Source organism: Aphis gossypii, chromosome 2, assembly GCF_020184175.1.
Source record: "Aphis gossypii isolate Hap1 chromosome 2, ASM2018417v2, whole genome shotgun sequence".
Classification (NCBI taxonomy): domain Eukaryota; kingdom Metazoa; phylum Arthropoda; class Insecta; order Hemiptera; family Aphididae; genus Aphis; species Aphis gossypii.
The window spans coordinates 7,446,251-7,464,747 of record NC_065531.1 but is presented as its reverse complement, the minus strand read 5'-3'; the positions used below and the strand labels follow the sequence as shown (position 1 = coordinate 7,464,747).

The window sequence follows — 18,497 nt, the reverse complement described above, 5'->3', positions numbered from 1 at the left end:
ACATTTTTTACATAATAAGAATCTATAATAATTATAAGAAAAATATAATTTTTCATAAATTGTATGGTAATGAATATTTAAATAAACATCAAAGATAATTAAACTGGGATCATAGTTATAATTTTTATTAGACTTGGTTAAATACAAATTTATCTTAAAGAAGAAAAATTAATACAATTCTATTAAAATTAATAGAATATATTATATTCAAAAATATATGTCTTTGTTCTTAGTATTATTTTGTCATTTTAATTTAATTGCTTCGTTTTTTAAACCATGATGTTGGTCATTATGTCTATTATAAATTACCTCATTAAAACGTTACCTATTGAAATAATATAAAGTTGATATTTTTTATTTTATTTAAAATAATTCCAACTATATATTTTAAGTAGAATGAACGAAGAATAACGAGGATGTTATGCAATATAGGTAGGTACGTATATATTTTTAAAAATACAACAATGTGAAATAAAATAAATACACTTCAAATATTTATTGGTTATAAAATAAACCCAGTGTAGTATTTCAATAAATATTTGAATGTGATTTACTTTACTTATAATTTTTGTCTAATAAGTATAAATAGATAAGTTGCTGATTCTTAGGTACACAATACTAATACCTATCTACTGTTTTATAATTTAAAACATAAATTACTAATTACGCAAATTACCAATTTGTTGAAAGATAATTTTGTAGCAATATATTACATTTTTGATGTTTAAAATAATGTAGGTAACTTAAATAAATTTAAACTGATGAGTGTTATTTTTTTTAAATTTTATATTTAGTATTTAATTATATATGAATAATGAATTAAAGTGTAATGGATATATTGTATAAAATAATATTTTTCTTTAAACTATTATTAAAAATGAAATTATATATAAATGTTAAAAAAAAAATAACTAAAAACAAAAAAAAAATGTATAGTTACAATTTACAACTTGTGCGGACAAAAGGTTTATTAAACAGTTTAGATAATATAACAAGATAACATACAATTTAGCATAATTTAAATGAAGGAGCCAAAATAATTGGATAACAATTTTTACCGTTTTCACGACGTATTTAGTAAAAACAATGTTGATGTTAATGTTATTAATGTTAATTTAAAGTTGAATGTTAAGCACATTGCTACTGCTGATCCACGTACTGAAATCAAACAAACAAAACGTAATTAATTAAACAATTTCAATTTTTATTTTCTTCGACTATAATTCATTTTTATTTTTTGATTACAATTTTAGAGGAGTAAATAAATGTTTAGTATCTATTATTTGATGTACATAATTACATTTCAGGGATTAAGATCTTACTAATTTTAAGAATAAAATCAGTATGAAATCCTATTTCGAGTTAATTTATATATTTATAAAATTGTGTTAATGCTAGCTAGGTATACGTTACAAAAATGCAAGAAAATAAAGAAAGTAAAACGTTTAATACTTAGGTCAGGTTAGTAATATTTTGTAATTTGTAAGAGCTTCTTTTATTTTTTTTACACCGTTACTATACTTTTTGCATTATTTTGTAAAGTATAAGTAGAGAATTAATGTTAGCGAAAGTACATTTATCTGTACAAAATTAAATTAGAATTTATGCATGCAATTTGACATTAATAATTATTAAATAAAACAAGTACAAAAAGCCAAAAAGGACAAAGAAAGGGTAATAGGTAGATATATAAAAACATGCAAATATAAATAATTAACATGTTTTTATTTTTCTAGGGGTTCGCACTATTATTTTTGGTACGCGTTGTCCTCTCGTATTTTATACAGTTGTTTTTACTAAAGCATTCTTACGTAAAATATAGAAATTAGTTTTATATATATTTATATTATATGTTTTATTATTTATTTTATGAATAGTCTCGTTGATGGAAAAAGACTAAAAAAAATGTAGTTCAGTAACATATAAGTTGAAACCAAAGTCAAAAACTATGTTATGTATGACACGCCATTTAAAACAAAGTAGATGATTAGGTCTAACTAATATAATTTATTTTTAAATCAGTTTTTAATTTAAAAAATATAATACATTTAAATAGTTACATATTATTTAGATAACATGTATAATTTTTTATTTCAATAAATTATTACTATTAATGTATATGTAAAAATGATTAGCCTAATATTCTATACAATATGTTACTAACTTTTATTGATTGGTATCTGTCTTAAATTACAACATTGTATCGCATTAATTATTTTTTAATAAAAAATAATTATATTTTGTTCTTTTACATTCCAAAAAGTAAATGTTGGTATAAACATTGTCAAAATATAATTTTTATTATTTTCAATATAACTAGGTAACTATCACAAATGTTTAATAATATAATTTAGGTACTATATGTAATATATTTTAATGAAGTATATCAATTAAAATAACCAGTCTTTGTATAAAAGTATAAAATAACCGTAAAAAACATTATATTTTTTTTTTGGTGTAAGCAAAAACAATTTTTTCTGAAATTCTTCATTTTGTTATCATTGCTGATTTTCATATTTTGTTTTTGTATGGTTTGAATCAATCAAAAATTACATATTTCAGACAGAAGATTACTTTTTCTAGTTGTACATTATTGTCAATTTCGATTATCTTGTAGTAGAAATGAAAAAATAAGCTCCTCAGTACTCACCGTACAGTGGAGTAAAATGTATTTTTAGTACTATGCAATTTTTGAACCCTTATTGGTGTTTAAGTAATGATTGATACACAAATTAACAACATATTTTTAAAATATAAATAAAAAAAATAATGTTAAAATATAATGTTTTGAGTAAAGCATAAAATCGTATATTCATAGAAGCAATTTTTGTTGATCAATTATATAGAAAATTGTTTGGACATAGGAAATTAACAATGGTTAATAACTAAATCTAAATGGATAAATCAGAATATTATAATTATTAATAAATTAGAACAGATTTTTTAGAATTTACGTATAATATTTACATTAAAGAAGTTTAATGTTGATAAAAAATTTTTATACTCAAATCTTCTAATGGATATTATCCATTCTCAAACTTCTTTATAATCATTAATTTGGCTTTGTATTTTTAAATTTGTTTGTTTTTCATATAGTGATAAAAAAACTAAAACAAAAAATCGTGTTTATTTTCATTTATTATCCCTCTTAAAGTGTTTTTTTTGTTTTAATTTGATTTTTGTTACTTGTAGTTTGATTGAGTTGCAACAACGTTATTTTTTTAATCAATACTATTAAGATCCAATTTATAATATTAGTTGTTGCTTGTTTAGGATTTTTTTGCTGTTGAATATATTTTTTTTTCAAATGCACATAGTAGATCATATTATATTAATACGTCGTTTTATTAAATTTAACAAAGATTATTCATAATCTTATAATTAAGATTTGACCTAGAATTGGTTATTATTATAATATTTATAATTTTTTATTTTTTTAAGATTTTAGTTATCATTTTTTGTTTTTAGAATTTTCCATGAAGTATAAACTGTGTAACTTGAGTTCATATTTATATTTTTATTTGTTAACATTTTTATAAATCGTATTTGTCATACACATTATATTATAATTATTTGGATAAAATGAAAAGTTGTCATAGTTATACAGTAGGTATATGGTATAGCATTAGGTTGATTGTCAATATATGCATTATATTGAAATAAACGTATGGATAATCAATATATACTCAATATAATACGTATTTTATGTAATATACTTACCTATTCATAATTTTATACGATAAATGGAATAGTAAATGTTTATTTTAGATAACTAAAATAGATATAAAACTCAAATATTAAAACTTATATTATATTACATATTATATGTCCAATATGAATAATCAGTGACTTATGAAAACTGTGAATTTATTTTTTTCATTTGTTAGAATTTATAATTAAAATATTTTTATTTTAATATTGGTTTGCAATGTAAATTGTATAATTAAAGTTCTGATCTCTTTTGGTCCTGTTCTCATAAACCATAATGTATGTATTTAATAAAATTATTATTTGAATTTTATATTAAAAATCTGTCCACACTAGTAAAATTAAAATTGGTTATCAACATAAATCGATTATAGAAATAACGTAGGTACTTCAATTTAAATTATGAAATACACAGTATTAATAGAAACATATAATAGATCTTTACACTTACCCAAAAGTATTGCTTCACGTTTGTATTCCTTAGGAGGCGGTAATGCCTTTGGGCGACCTATATTGATGATGGCTTGACATGTAACTTTCATTAACCCATTGTTGAAGTGATCAGGAGATATCGACAAATTTAATTTGGATATGCTGATGTATAAACCATTGTGTAATTTTTCTGAGCGGTCGTAATTGGAAATCACCTAACCAAAACATTTATGGATTTACGTTAATAATGTAATATTAATTAATTAATCAATCATATAAATTAAACATCTATTTTATTTCCATTTTTTAAATTATACAAGTGTAAAAGAAATTTATTTAAATTAATCGAAATATTTTACATTATTCGATTAAATCAGTAGAAAAATCAATAATATTACTTTCTAATATATCTGGTGTTTGAATTTTGAATGTATATTTCTGTTCTGTTCTGTTTTTTTTTAAAGAAAATTTATCAGAGAAAATTCAATCTTGATATTAACCAAGTATTTTATATTATATAGTGTATTGAGAAGTATAATAGTTGTAATAAAATGGTGTTGATAGAATCTATTAGGAATGATTAGTTTCTGTTTCTATATTTTCAAAATATTTTTTTTGAGTAAATTAGTACAACTAATTAGAATTTAAAATATTCTATTTAATACGCTAGAATTTAAAGTTCATTACAAGTACAAGTACATTTTTATTACAAAAGACTTCAATGTGAACAACTTTTAAAGGTTTTAAAATTCAAAACGAAATGTAGTCTGTTGTAAAAAGTTTTTTCCATAAATATTAGTTTGAATACAACTCATTAATTAAGTGTTGAATAATTAGCTACATTATTGTAAGAATTTACAATGTTTATACTGAATACTATATGACTATAGCATTACATAAATTCAGTTCTATTGATGTTTGTTATTTTGATTTATAATATCATTAAGTGTCAAAACAAATTTAACTTACCATTTTGTCATTAATATACCACCGAAGTCTTGCAGCGGGAAATGATTCTCCCGATGTACAATTTAAATAAATTGTATCACTAGTTTGATAGACTCCAGAGCCTCCATTGATTTTTGTTAAATCTTTTGGTTTCGGCAAACCTGGAAGGAAGTTAATAATAATTAAATATTTTTTTAAGGATTTAATAAAGGTAGTAAAATGTTTAATGATTTTACTTGGTATTATACGGTAATTTTTTTTTTAATTAGTTCGTCAAATATTAGTTTATTAATAATAAGTGTAACAAAAAAAAAAAACTGTTCATTTTGTTTAAATTTATTAATTAATTTAATAAATCATAATACCTTTTTAGATTCTGAACGAAGTGATGAATGTATTGATTTTATAATGATGTGTGTTTTTTTTTGTGTCTATGTACAGCATAACTAGTCGAAATAATGCTTCAATTTTAAACTTCGGGGGGGGGGGGGGGGGTTTCCGATGGCAAAGTGAATATCCTTGGTGCATTATAGAGGTCAAAAGTAAATATTTTCCAACAGTTTTCAAAAAAATCCAGAAAAACAAAAAAAAGTGATGGAAAAACGGGAATTTTTACGCAAAACCAGTTTTCGACCAAATCAATTTTTTTTATATGGATGTAACTCAAAAAATAATCACTGTAAATACTTGACATTTTCACCACATGTTTATGTTACTGTTATTAATACATAGCTAAATTTTCAAAATATTTTAACTTTTTATGAGTTATTTATAGACCACAAAAATTTACAATTTTTTTGAGAATTTTTTTTTGAACTGTCGATAAATAATTTCGGATGGCCAAAAAGACTTGAAAATTGAATACAAAATTTCTTATGAGTTGTTCTTATGGTAGTTAAAAAAAATCAAAAATCGTTAGTCACAATTTTTTTTATAAGCGTTTATAGTTCAAATTTTTACGAAATATGTCAAAATCAAATATTTTTGTGTTTATAACTAAGGATTTAAAATACAACACCAAGTTTTTCATAAATTTTCCTTCAAGTAACTATAAAGAAAACTCGACGCATCATTATAGGAAAAATTTTAAGTGTTTTAAAATTTAAAATTTTTACTAAATAGCATAACGACAACGATTTATCCTCAAACGATTTTAAATATTTATCGTTATTCAAAAAGTATAAATCGTAGATACTTGAAAATTTCACCAGTTATTTAGATTGGCATTTCCTTTACATGACCTGATTTTCAAAATATTTTTACTTTTTTGAGTTATTTATAGACAATTGAAATTTTCAATTTTTCTAAGAATTTTTTTTTGAAGTGTTGATAAAATTTTTTTGGCGAAGTCAAAATACTTGAAAAATTAATACAAAGTTCCTCATAAGTTATTCTTATGGTGATAAAAAAAATTATAAGAAAGCATAGGTACAATTTTTTTTTTATTACATAGCATTTGAAGTTCAAATATTGACTAAAATTCGTCAAAATCATGAATATTTGCAAATTATTTTGTAGGTATAATTCATGAAAGTTTTTGTATAAATAGCTAAGAGTTGAAAATTGAATTCAAGATTTTCTATAAGTTTAGCTTACAATAATTGTAAAGAACTTAAATTTTGGTGTAGTCAGGCCATTAAAACATAAACCACTTTTTCACCAACCACTGGAAATTATATCCTAGGCTGACAAATCATCTTCGTTCAGAATCGTTTTTCGTATACAATGATACCTATCATTGGATTAAAATTTAACACTCCTACAATATATACCTAATAATGATCCACACGGCACCTAATGTACAGTAGAGCGGTATCCACTTACCCGCTTTTTTTTTTTTTAATTCGTTTACATTAATGAAAATTTACAATCTATAGAAGGTAAATAAGTAATAATGATGAGTGGTCATTACAATGTGAAACTATAAAAAATAAAAAATTGAGTAAAAGTTTCATGTTCAAATCAGAAGCTTTTGACAATTCATTATTTAAAAATATGATTTGGTGAATTAATTTATCCTAATCTCTAGTTTGATAAATTAATTTTATTATGTATCATTTTACACAACATTTTTAATTTATTTATTTTATTATAGAAGAAACAAAATGTATTTTTGTTAATATTACTGATGATTCACTGAATGAATAGTTTATTTTCGGAGCATGTCTCTAATTTTCATAGTAAATAGTAATAATCATTATTCAATCTGTGAATAAAAAATAATGGAAATAAGTTAGTTAAATGCACAGGTTTATTCGATAACTAATTTGATTTAGATTATTATGTTTTAATTAAAAAAATAATGTATTTAGACGTTTAAAATGTCTTATGACTATTTTTATTTTTAATACCTTTTTAGTAACTAAAAAATATTGTGGCTTTCCCTGTTTTATAGACGTGAATAAGTGGTTAGGGGGAGTTGGGTGCTGGTGTACTTGATCCGGAAGTCTTGGTCAGAGGGTGACAAATTACCAAATAATAGTGGCATAATAGAAGGAGGCTGAATTATGATAGAGCGCTAGTTTTATACTTTGGTCAGGGAAAAAAATATGGTTGATCTGGCCCCAGTGATACCTTTATAGCTCTACAGTCTACATTATTGAAACAAAAATCTAGATTCGAATCCGCGCAGTCAGTTTTTTAAATACTTTTTTAAATTTTGGATTAAATATTAAAGACACACTATACTGTTAAGTGAGTATACATGATTATATAATATGGTGTGGAGAGTTCAATAGAAAAAACCCTGATCTATGTACAGAAAATATGCGTGTTAAAGTGTTTGTAGGTAATTCCCTAAAAAAGGTAATTATAGTGCATGAAAAAATAATTTTAGGTGAAACTCAAGACCTCTAAATTCAATGTTCTATAGTTACGTGCCGTTAGTTATGAATTTGTATACATTATTACTGCTATGATGGATAATAATAAAACGTATGTAGGTATATATTTAATAGTTTAATACAGTGATTCCCAATTTCTTCTATTGTACGCCCGCTTTGTAGGTCTTAAAAATCTCACACCCCACTCCTATAATAATTTTCTATTTTTTTTCTTAGTACATTGTAAAATAAAAATAATGTAATAAATACATATATTTTACTTCGTGATGACTGCTTGCGCCTCCCCAGCAATGTTGACTTGCTACCTCAAAGAGCGCGCCCTCAGGTTGGGAAACATTGGTTTAATACATTTTACTTAAAAACTGTACGTTGAAATAATTAAATTTTAAAACTTATTTTTTTTCTATTTTGCTAATTTGTCTACTACTTCTTTTGTTTATAGTGTTTTAGAATAGTCGCGTGGACACGTTTTAATATAAGTATCACCACTGGAAAACTATCGTCTATTTATTATACTACACCGATAGAGCATAGACAGTTTTATATATAAAATTAATTTATCATTGCCCAGTATCTGTAGTAAGTACACATACACTAATATGCAAATTTAATTATATTTTAATAAAATATAACTACTTGTTTTGTGAACATAAATATCTGTATTAAATATTTAAGTTTTTTCTAAAAAACATAATTTCATAAATACTAGCACAAAAATTAAATTATAAAAATTTTATTAATTAAAGAAGATTTTTTAAACCGCTAACTTACGTAATCTTAAGTAGATAATATAAAAGTAATTAAGAACAAATACATATTTAATAAATAATAAACCTGTAAAGTATTAAATAATTTCTCAGCAATAATTAAAAAAAAATTGTTTATTGTTCATTCAAATTTGTTATCTTAGTATTACACACACTTAGGTAGTATAATATAGAAATATATAAACCGCATTGGTATTACAGTTAATAGAGGGTATTCATATTTATTTATTATCAAATAATCAGATAAGAAAAATCAGCATTAATCTTGACACAGTTTCACAGTGTACTTTTTTTTTAATAATTCTATTTTTCAAACGCTTTGTAGGTGTATAATGATAGGTAATAAAAACTTTTCATAATTATTCTAAAATTAAAATAAAAAAAATTTCACCTAGATTAACCGTGTGTATAATAATTATCTATTATAGTCAACAACAGCACCTAGGTACCTATTCATATTTGGTGATACGCGTGCTTAAAACGGAGTGTGTGTAATATGCACTAGCCAAATACATATTTAATAGTTTGTTTATATGCTTATGACAAGTTAACATTATTATGTTGTCTAAAATGTGCAAAAATATATATGTTCAACATTTTACCAGCTATTATGTAAACGACAATATCCAACACAATTCGTTTCATAAAAAATGTATACCTAAAATATATAAAAAAATAACCAAGTGGGGGTGGGGGTGGGAGTGTACATGTGTGGCTTTAGTCAGGCAGGTAGACGGGATACACAATAAAGGTTTTGTTAAAGTGCAAAGTTACGTGTTTTTACTTAGTCATTTCGGACGTTTAATAGTAGCGCGTATACATTAGTTGTGAATGGGCTATTAAAATAATTGGGTAAGGGAAATCGACGTATTGTGTAGCGATGTTATAGCAGTGTAAGCCTGTGACCATTTTTCAAGGGGCCATCATAATAATAACAACGCTGTCAGGTCCCTATAGTAAGAAGGCGTCGCTGAAATACTTCGAGGACACACGATGTGTACACAGTGGAGGAGTACTAGAACATAATTAATATTAACGGCTCTATCCCAATGCGTTTTCTTCGAGACATTGATGTATTCGATTTCGCGTATAGCTTCCTTGTTTAAAGTGAAAACTTTTACTGATTCTTGTGATTAAGGCGATTGCGTATAATAGTGTACATTCTTGTTTTATAAACATGATTGTTATTATATTAAGATGAAAGTATTTGGTTCAGCTGGTTTTTATATAAAATTGTCTTTATATATTATATTAAATTTAAAATAATATTGCTCAATATTAGGAAAATTGTATTAGTTGTTATATGCATGTATATTACTACGAAGAAAATATTATGAACAATATTTTTAATTTATGTTAAGACAATTAATTTAGAGTATATACGTCTATATTTTTAATTATAAGTTTTAAAATAAGAGTTATTTAAACAACTAAACCTAAAATTTAGCAAAGGGCCTTATTAATATGAATAATTAATATTATTAATTTTATTTACCTTATTGAAGACTATACAAGGATCAATAGTAATTAATTTATTACTTGTTTATATATTTTTTTGAAATTTCCATACACTTTTTTTGTTTTAAAAGTATTGTATATTTTCTTATATGTAATTAGTAATTACTTTACTATTTGATCAATACTTAAAAATAAACAGTACCTACGTAAGATTATGTTGCTGTGTTGAAGAAACATTTTTGATTGATTGATGAAAATTATTTTTTAATAATTATTTCATTTGTTGGGTAATTAATTTTGCTAAAAACTATTTATTATTATTATTATTTATAATTATCAATGTACAATAAAATTTATGAATATTAACAGTAGGCTATAGTTATCCACGAGCATTTGTTTAAACCAAATTAGCCAATATGACATTTATTTAGTTGAAAATAATAAATTTGGTTTATCTTATCTTAAAAATGTGTAATGTAATTTTAAATTAATACATCTATATTACATCATTTAGAAAATGTTATAATATAAATTAAGTGTTATTAGATTAAATATTTTGTTTTTGTAACTTTTAAAATGTTCCAAGTTTGTCAATTTAGATAAGAACAACAAAAATCTTTAATGGATCACGTAAAACTAATAATGACTTATCTCAATCAAAATATTTGATTATATATTTGGCATATATTTATCATAAATAGTAACAAATTATATCTTAATTTGTTAAGGTCTTAAAACATTGTTAGCAATTAAACGTAATGCTGTAATATGTAAATACCTAGTTATATAGGTTGAAAAACTTTAGAATATAAATTTATAATTATTTTTTCTGTATATTTTTATTGTTTGAATAAATAGTGTAGATTCACAGTATAGTTCTATGAACATCTTTTAAGTAAAAGATAATAAAAATTCTATAATATTATGTATTTACTTATTTACTTATAGGTAAAAATATTTGCATATAAATCAATATATATATAATATAAGTCTTAAAATTTGGACCAGTTTAATAGTTAAAAACCGTTATCTGTTAATTTATATGTTTTAATTTGAAGTAATTAATTTTTGAAATTAGTTGAAAACAATGACTATTTTTATATTTTACATATTTATCAATGATAGCCTAGATAAATATAATTTATGTATATTTTAAAATTAAATTGATTAATTAAAGTGAAAGTTTACTCTTATTCGAGAATTAATATGATCTACACCTATAATATTACATTTTCTGAAAATTGTTGGCAGAACAATAATTCAAATTCAACAAAAGTTTATCTGAGAATTTATTAGTTGGTTTCCTAGTTAAAATACGCATAAGTAGATAAACATTAAATTGTCTTTATATTTTATGTATTATGTATACATTATATTGTATTATATTTATTAAATGTAATATTTAAAACACAAATAGTTATAAGTAATCAAATTATGAATAATTATTTGTTGTTTATTAATACGTAGTGAATTTAATTTAAATCGATTAGTTAAAATTTAATTATATTTTATGAAGATAAAAAGGAGAAGTACACACAATTATAATTTAATTCTGAAACTAATTTTTATCTAATCATTTTATATAAATATTTTGTTTAAAATTAAATAATTAATGTTTAAATAAACTTACTTATTATGGCCATTTTGGATTCAGCGTGAACAGTCGTAAAGAATGGCGCTTCAGCAGATACTTCACACTTGTATTCGCCATTCATCAATAAATTGGCGTGGCGTAAGGTGACTTTTGTGCTATCCGAGTAAGTATGCTGAAAATCATAATTTTAAATACCATGTAAGTACTCAGTTTAAAAATTTAAGTACAAATTATAACTGGTGAAAACTAACGTTTATTGAATAGGTAAACTTAAATGTAATTAGTCATTTGATTAATTTAAGTTTAATTTAATTTGATAATTTAACACCTTAGTAGAAATTAGTATAACATGATAGTTAGATTTTGATTAGATTTAAATTGCTAAGTTATAAATTTACAAATAATAAAAAGTTATTCATTCAATAATTATTATTTATAATTTTATAAATTAGTATATTTAACTTAAAGTTATTTACTAAGAGTAACTATTTTTTTTTCAATTCAAGTTATTGTTTTCATAAATAAAAAAAATTCCTTATAGCTTTATTGATCTGTACTATGTATTGATTAAAAACATAACATTTGTCGTGTTTTTAGTATTTTATGATTTGTTATTGTATAAATTATTATTAATACAATATGAGACTATACGTTTTACAATGATATAATAAAATATATTATTTCATGTTTATTTATTAATCGGAAATTAAAAGCTTTATAAGAAATATTTCCTAAAATATTACAACATACATGCTACAAATCCTTTAATGGCATTTTTTTTATTATTTCAGTACCTACATTATAGTGTTACATAATTTCACTATTATCGAAACTGTTATTAAGATGAAGTTATATACACAAAATAATATGTTCGATAATGTTTCTTATTTTTTAGGTTTACTTTTGTATTTTTGAATAGATAGTTAATTCATTCTACAATAATGGATCCAGATGTTATCCAAGAAATGGAGTTGACGGAATTTTAGAAAATAAAAATCGTAACAATAGTATTTTTATGATGTCTTTCATGAAAACTTGTTTATTAATCTTGGTGGCATTTTTTCCATCCAATCAATATTTTATTTCCACTGCAGAAAAACGACCGAATGAATACATGCAAATTGAAGCTGTTCTAATATTTAAAAATATATGATTAAAAAAAAAACCCATATAAACACATATCATTATTAGACTTATGTCCAAAATTATTCAATAACAAGTATTACGATAGAACGATATGTCAGATATTAAAAAATAATAATAGAAGTCTAAATACATATTTTTTACTGAAGTTTGAAGCTCGTAGAACGATCAATCAATTCAGCTATTATAATATAATAATAAAGTCTAAAAAGTATTTTTTACTTTTGCTATTGATACTACTACTAAAACAATGTTTAGATTTTGTCTATAAGATTATTTTTACTCGATACCATTATTATTATAATAAATTGATTGATTTACGGCAAAATTTAGGAATACGAATTTATCAAGTACTTGTGATTTGCAAATAGGTAGACATAAATATATTATATATGTAATTGGAACATTACACTGAAAAACGATGATAGTCTTAACGAAATAGTTTTATCTGTAATTGGTATAGTTGTAACAACCTGCACGGGTTAATGCGTTGAATTACATTGCGATGTCATCAGCAGACGTTACGGAGTCAGACTAGAGAGAGAGGGCAACGTAATCACTTCTGCAGCAGCTCTCGTCATTTTAATATTATCACGTTGGCTTCTATAGTTAGGTGACGACTAATTACACAAGCTTTGACAATTAAATTGTGGTTTTAGCCAGTAATAATAGACAAATAGATATCTCAGCCAGCTCTAGTTTTAGCTACACGAGTTCAGCGTGTATTAAAATATATTGATAGTTGCGAAACAAACATAAAGTTCGTAATTAATAATATAATTCCCTCGTTTAAGTGTTTTGTGCTATTTGAACTAAAACTGTATTTTAAAACTAAAACAAAATATCACTGTAATGATACCTTATTGTTACGTATTCCATGACTAATACTAGGTAATACATTTATCGTTATTTATTAACGATGAGAGGTATAGGTAAATATTTTTAAGTACGACTTTCTTTCGTATTTTTGGAATTGGATTGATATGATAAACATATTAAAATGTTATATTATTACTCAATCATTAAAGTAGATCACCTGAATAATTACCTATACTTAAACAAATGAAATTGAAAATATTTCTGTCTTGTATGGATTTCATATATGTAAATTTTTAATATTGGATAATATGGAAATTGACAATTGTTAACGACGATTGCATACAATAATAATTTAAATAATTTATTTTGTAGACGCTATTTGACATCTAGACATATACCATATGGATAATGCACTATTTACACAATGTTCAATCTCTAAATTATAATTGGTACATTTTTAATTTAAAGTGTAATTATTATATTTTATTATTGCGTCTTTTATCTTTTTATGCCTCATTGCGTCCTACTTAATATAACAGTAGGTCGATCAAAATAGAAGACACATAACTCATGGATGGTGCGTACAATGCATGTTTGTTATGGTAAACAATAAAACCAACGAATACTATTTACTTATGTGGATAACTTCACTTTCTATTTGTTTTTTTTTAATCATTAGTTCATTACTTTGACTGTCGAAAATATAGTATATATGAGGATAATTCTCAGATATCAATTTCAGAAACAATATTAACAATATAATTTACAATTTTTATTATTACTCAATGTTTTGGTTTTTATAAAATACATTTATCAAATTCAAATATATATATTTTTTTAAATATACCATCCACTGAAAATTAATGATGGGGAAAATTGATTAGACCCTATTTATGTACCTTACTATACGTAAATCATGGTACTGAAACATTCATTTAAATTTTTGTTGTTTTGGTTTTTTATACTTATAATAATTACAGTCATATCATTGGTATGTCATATCTTCATGTTGTTTCTTTTGTTGTTAATATAATATTTTAATTTGATTTTTAATTCGGTTAAGTTGCTAAGCTATAAAACTTCAAATTATTTGCTCTATTTTAGTGAATTTAATGTATCAACACTAAATTGTTAGATGATTTTGTTATTTAAGTTATAACATTTAATAAAATATTGATTTTTGTTTAAATGTATATTGCGTCGTTACAGATATCTAACTAAAACTATTTGTAATGTATATGGTACATGGTATATTTTAATATTAGTATTACCTAACTATATTATACAAAACTACACAAGTATAAGTTACCTTGGGCTATATCAACTGTTCGATTCTCACAACCATTGCAATGTTAATTTAATTTTCTACTGTACAGGACATTTTAAGGAATATTGAGTATATAATATAGTATATATCTAATTTTTCATGATTAAACTCTTGTAAAAAGGTAGTTTTATTCAGTGAGTCCTCATTATTTTAATAAAAATTATATTTTGGGAAAATATAAGGCACTCGCAACTCTAATATTTGTTTACTTATTTTTTCTCCCTTTTGTTTATTATTGGCAAACCCCAAATTAACTTTTGAATTTTAAAGTTAAATAATACTCGTATTATTTTTAATTTCATAATCTGAAGCATAAAATTTTTCTAAAAATGCTGATTGAGTATAAATATAAAATATAAAACTAATAGTTTACGTTTATTTTTGCATTTTAATTTTAAAGATTAAATATGCAGAGTTGTAGATCACAATTTTCGTGTGGTAGATACTTCACTCCTTTCATCTAAATTTAAAAAAATATATATATATTTTATTTTTACATCGAATTAAAATATGTAAAGTACTGAAACAAATGGCACAAAGAGTTATTTATGGTGAACGGTGGTATATATATATAAAGCTTGAGAAAGCAGTAGGAATACTGACTTTGTGATTAATTTATAAAAAATGTAATTTTTTTCTCTTATATTTTTTTAAATATTGAAAGGAATCTCTTCACTACTTCATCTAAAGACGATTTACAATGAGTGTAAGGTAGTAAAAACTGTCAATGACATTATAAGAGTATTGGTATGTTAAGGAAGTGATTATATTATAGTTTTTATAACTGGTTGTGGTATTCTCAATTAAACATTTTATGGACTTGGATTTTTATTTAAGGTATATAACATTTTAATTAATTAAAAAATAAAAAATAAACAAATTTATATTATAAGAATACAAAAAGAATATAATATAAGAATCTGATTATATATCAGAAATACAATATTAAATATAAAATAATTAAAAACTAAAAAAATGCGAAAATATTCCTAACATGCTCGTAGGTAATTCTTGTTGGTAGTTGTTAATATTAACATCATTATTTAAATTGGTATTAAACTTACGAAGTAAAGAAATTCTTTCAATTATTGGACTTCGATGCCCAAAATGAGAATGATTGAATGGTTCAATTAAATAACAATTATTTTTAATTCATGTGTTATAATAATGTGTAGGTTAAAATTGACTAAATATTAACTTTTTACAAATATTATAAAATATGTCGTTCATTAGTTTAAATAAAAGTACGAACCTTAAATTCAGAATAAATTAAATTAAAAGAATGTAATCTAGGTTTATTAAGAATAATTTTAATTAAAAATCTATTAGTTATAGACAGAACATTGACTTTTAGAAGTAAAACTTTTTTATGTATTAGGTATCCATTCATGAAGTGATGAATGGATAATTAAACTGATCAATTGACTAATAACGTTTTAAAATTTAAATTATACATTTTTACTTTTTCTTTAAATTAAAAACCGTGATTATTGAATACTTAAGACTTAAGTATAGTTTTGGTCTATTATTGTCATAATTATTGAAAGTATATTTTAATGAATTACTAACAAACACTATTTACCGTTGAATGGGTACAGTATAAAATGTATAGGTGTAGGTATTGAAGGGCGGAAACATTATTCAACTATCCAAGTTTATATACATAACTTAATTTAAATCGTATAAAATTGTGAATTATTTTAGCAACTTAAGTGTATTATCTTTTCATTGTTACTGTAACTTCAAATTTTGAATGACTATAAAATATGAAATACTTACATCAACTGTGATACCATCCATATTGAAGCTGTGTTTGAGATGCTTAGATGTTGCAACGTATCGATAGAATTCTTCATTGTCTTTATACCAAATAACTGAGTACAATTTGTCCATTTGCATATCATAATCACAAAATAATTGTACTGAGTCTCCCATAAATATGTACGCAGGCACCTTAACACCGATCATTTTAACTGCTTCACCAATGTCTAAATTATAAACAATTATAAATTAAGAAGATAATTTTTAAAATCGTATCGTGATAATTCATTATTATCATATTAAGATTGTAAATTTTTTCATTCATATTTGGATAATAATAATTCATAGTAGTTTTACCTAGGTAGTGCAATACCTAATGTATATAAAGTTTTAGTGATACAACTGTTTTTGAAGTTAAAATATTTTTAAAATCATTTAAATAACGTAGTATTCATATATCTACATTCTACTTATATTATTTTTTTTAAAAACTGTAATCCATTGTAAGATAGGTATTTTGATAAATACTGAAGGTATATTTGCAAGTAGAATAGAACAATATCAATTTGTAGAATGTATATTAATTAAGTTAAAACCATTTTATAGTTAAACATTGAAGTGCCTAGTCCAGGTTAGGTGACTATAACTCTATTCTCAATAATAATTTTTGATACCATATTATAGATTGTAATATGTGTTTATGTTAATAAATTATGTATATTGGTTAGTATCAAGTAATTTATTTCATATTTAATTATTTACTTGTCGATATATAAAATTGGTTTATTAATAAATTATAGAACTGATATTATACAAATAAGAAAAATATGGTAAAGTTTTGAAAAATCTTCAAGGGTAATGTCCAAGATCGATAAATTACACCTATCATACTAAATATTTATAACATGATTCTCTATTCATTATTTTATCAATATTAAATTATTAAATTTGATTATTTGTTCATTTTCTTAGTATAAAATATAGCTTAGATTTTGGAAAATAAAATAATTGTTTAATAATTTCGAGTACTACTATTAGTAAATAGTACACATGTTTATTTATATATATGTTTACAATTTAAATATTTATTGACAATTAATATTTCATAGTTCAATATTTATAGGTATGGTTTTTCAGTTCATAATACTTTCAATTATTTAAATTGATCATATAATCTATGATAATGCGATTAAAATTTAAAATAATTTAGCTTTTCTTTAATGAACGCTTAATTATGCTTTACAAAATACGTGAAATTTGAGAATATTTTAATATTTATAATATACAATATTTAGGTATCCATTTAGATTGTAATTATTTTAATAATGTTTTGAAAGTTTTGATTTTTTTACCATATTATATTTATTACAATCTATTACTAATTTCAGTGTATTATATCTATAACACGAAATATAAAAATGATTGTTATACATTATAACATCTGTCAGGATTTTCGTTTTAATTCACACATATGTTTTTTTTTTACTTTAAGTTAATATAAAATGCATTATTTGTATACATATTTGAATAATAATATTAAAAATTATAAAACCAATGCATTCCTTAAAAATCATTAAATATAATTGAATAAAGAGAAGAAATTAGATCAGAAAACGGGCATGGTGCAAGAGTGTGGTGATTTGGGTATTAGTGATGGCGTCATTTAATGAGATGGCGTATTTATTATCCACTGTACC

General features: G+C 23.1%; 1 protein-coding gene across 1 annotated transcript in view; it reads right to left on the bottom strand.

Moving 5' to 3' along the window:
- Positions 1-814: 814 nt before the first annotated feature.
- The window catches only part of LOC114125843 (uncharacterized), a 40,468-nt gene continuing 22,785 nt past the window's right edge, over positions 815-18,497 (bottom strand). The window contains exons 3-7 of the mRNA XM_027989638.2: positions 16,819-17,027; positions 11,787-11,922; positions 5,110-5,249; positions 4,160-4,355; positions 815-1,158 (exon numbers count right to left, since the gene is read on the bottom strand). Coding sequence (XP_027845439.1) covers positions 1,064-1,158; positions 4,160-4,355; positions 5,110-5,249; positions 11,787-11,922; positions 16,819-17,027 — 776 coding nt within the window. The 3' untranslated portion in view covers positions 815-1,063. The remainder of the gene's footprint in view (positions 1,159-4,159; positions 4,356-5,109; positions 5,250-11,786; positions 11,923-16,818; positions 17,028-18,497) is intronic.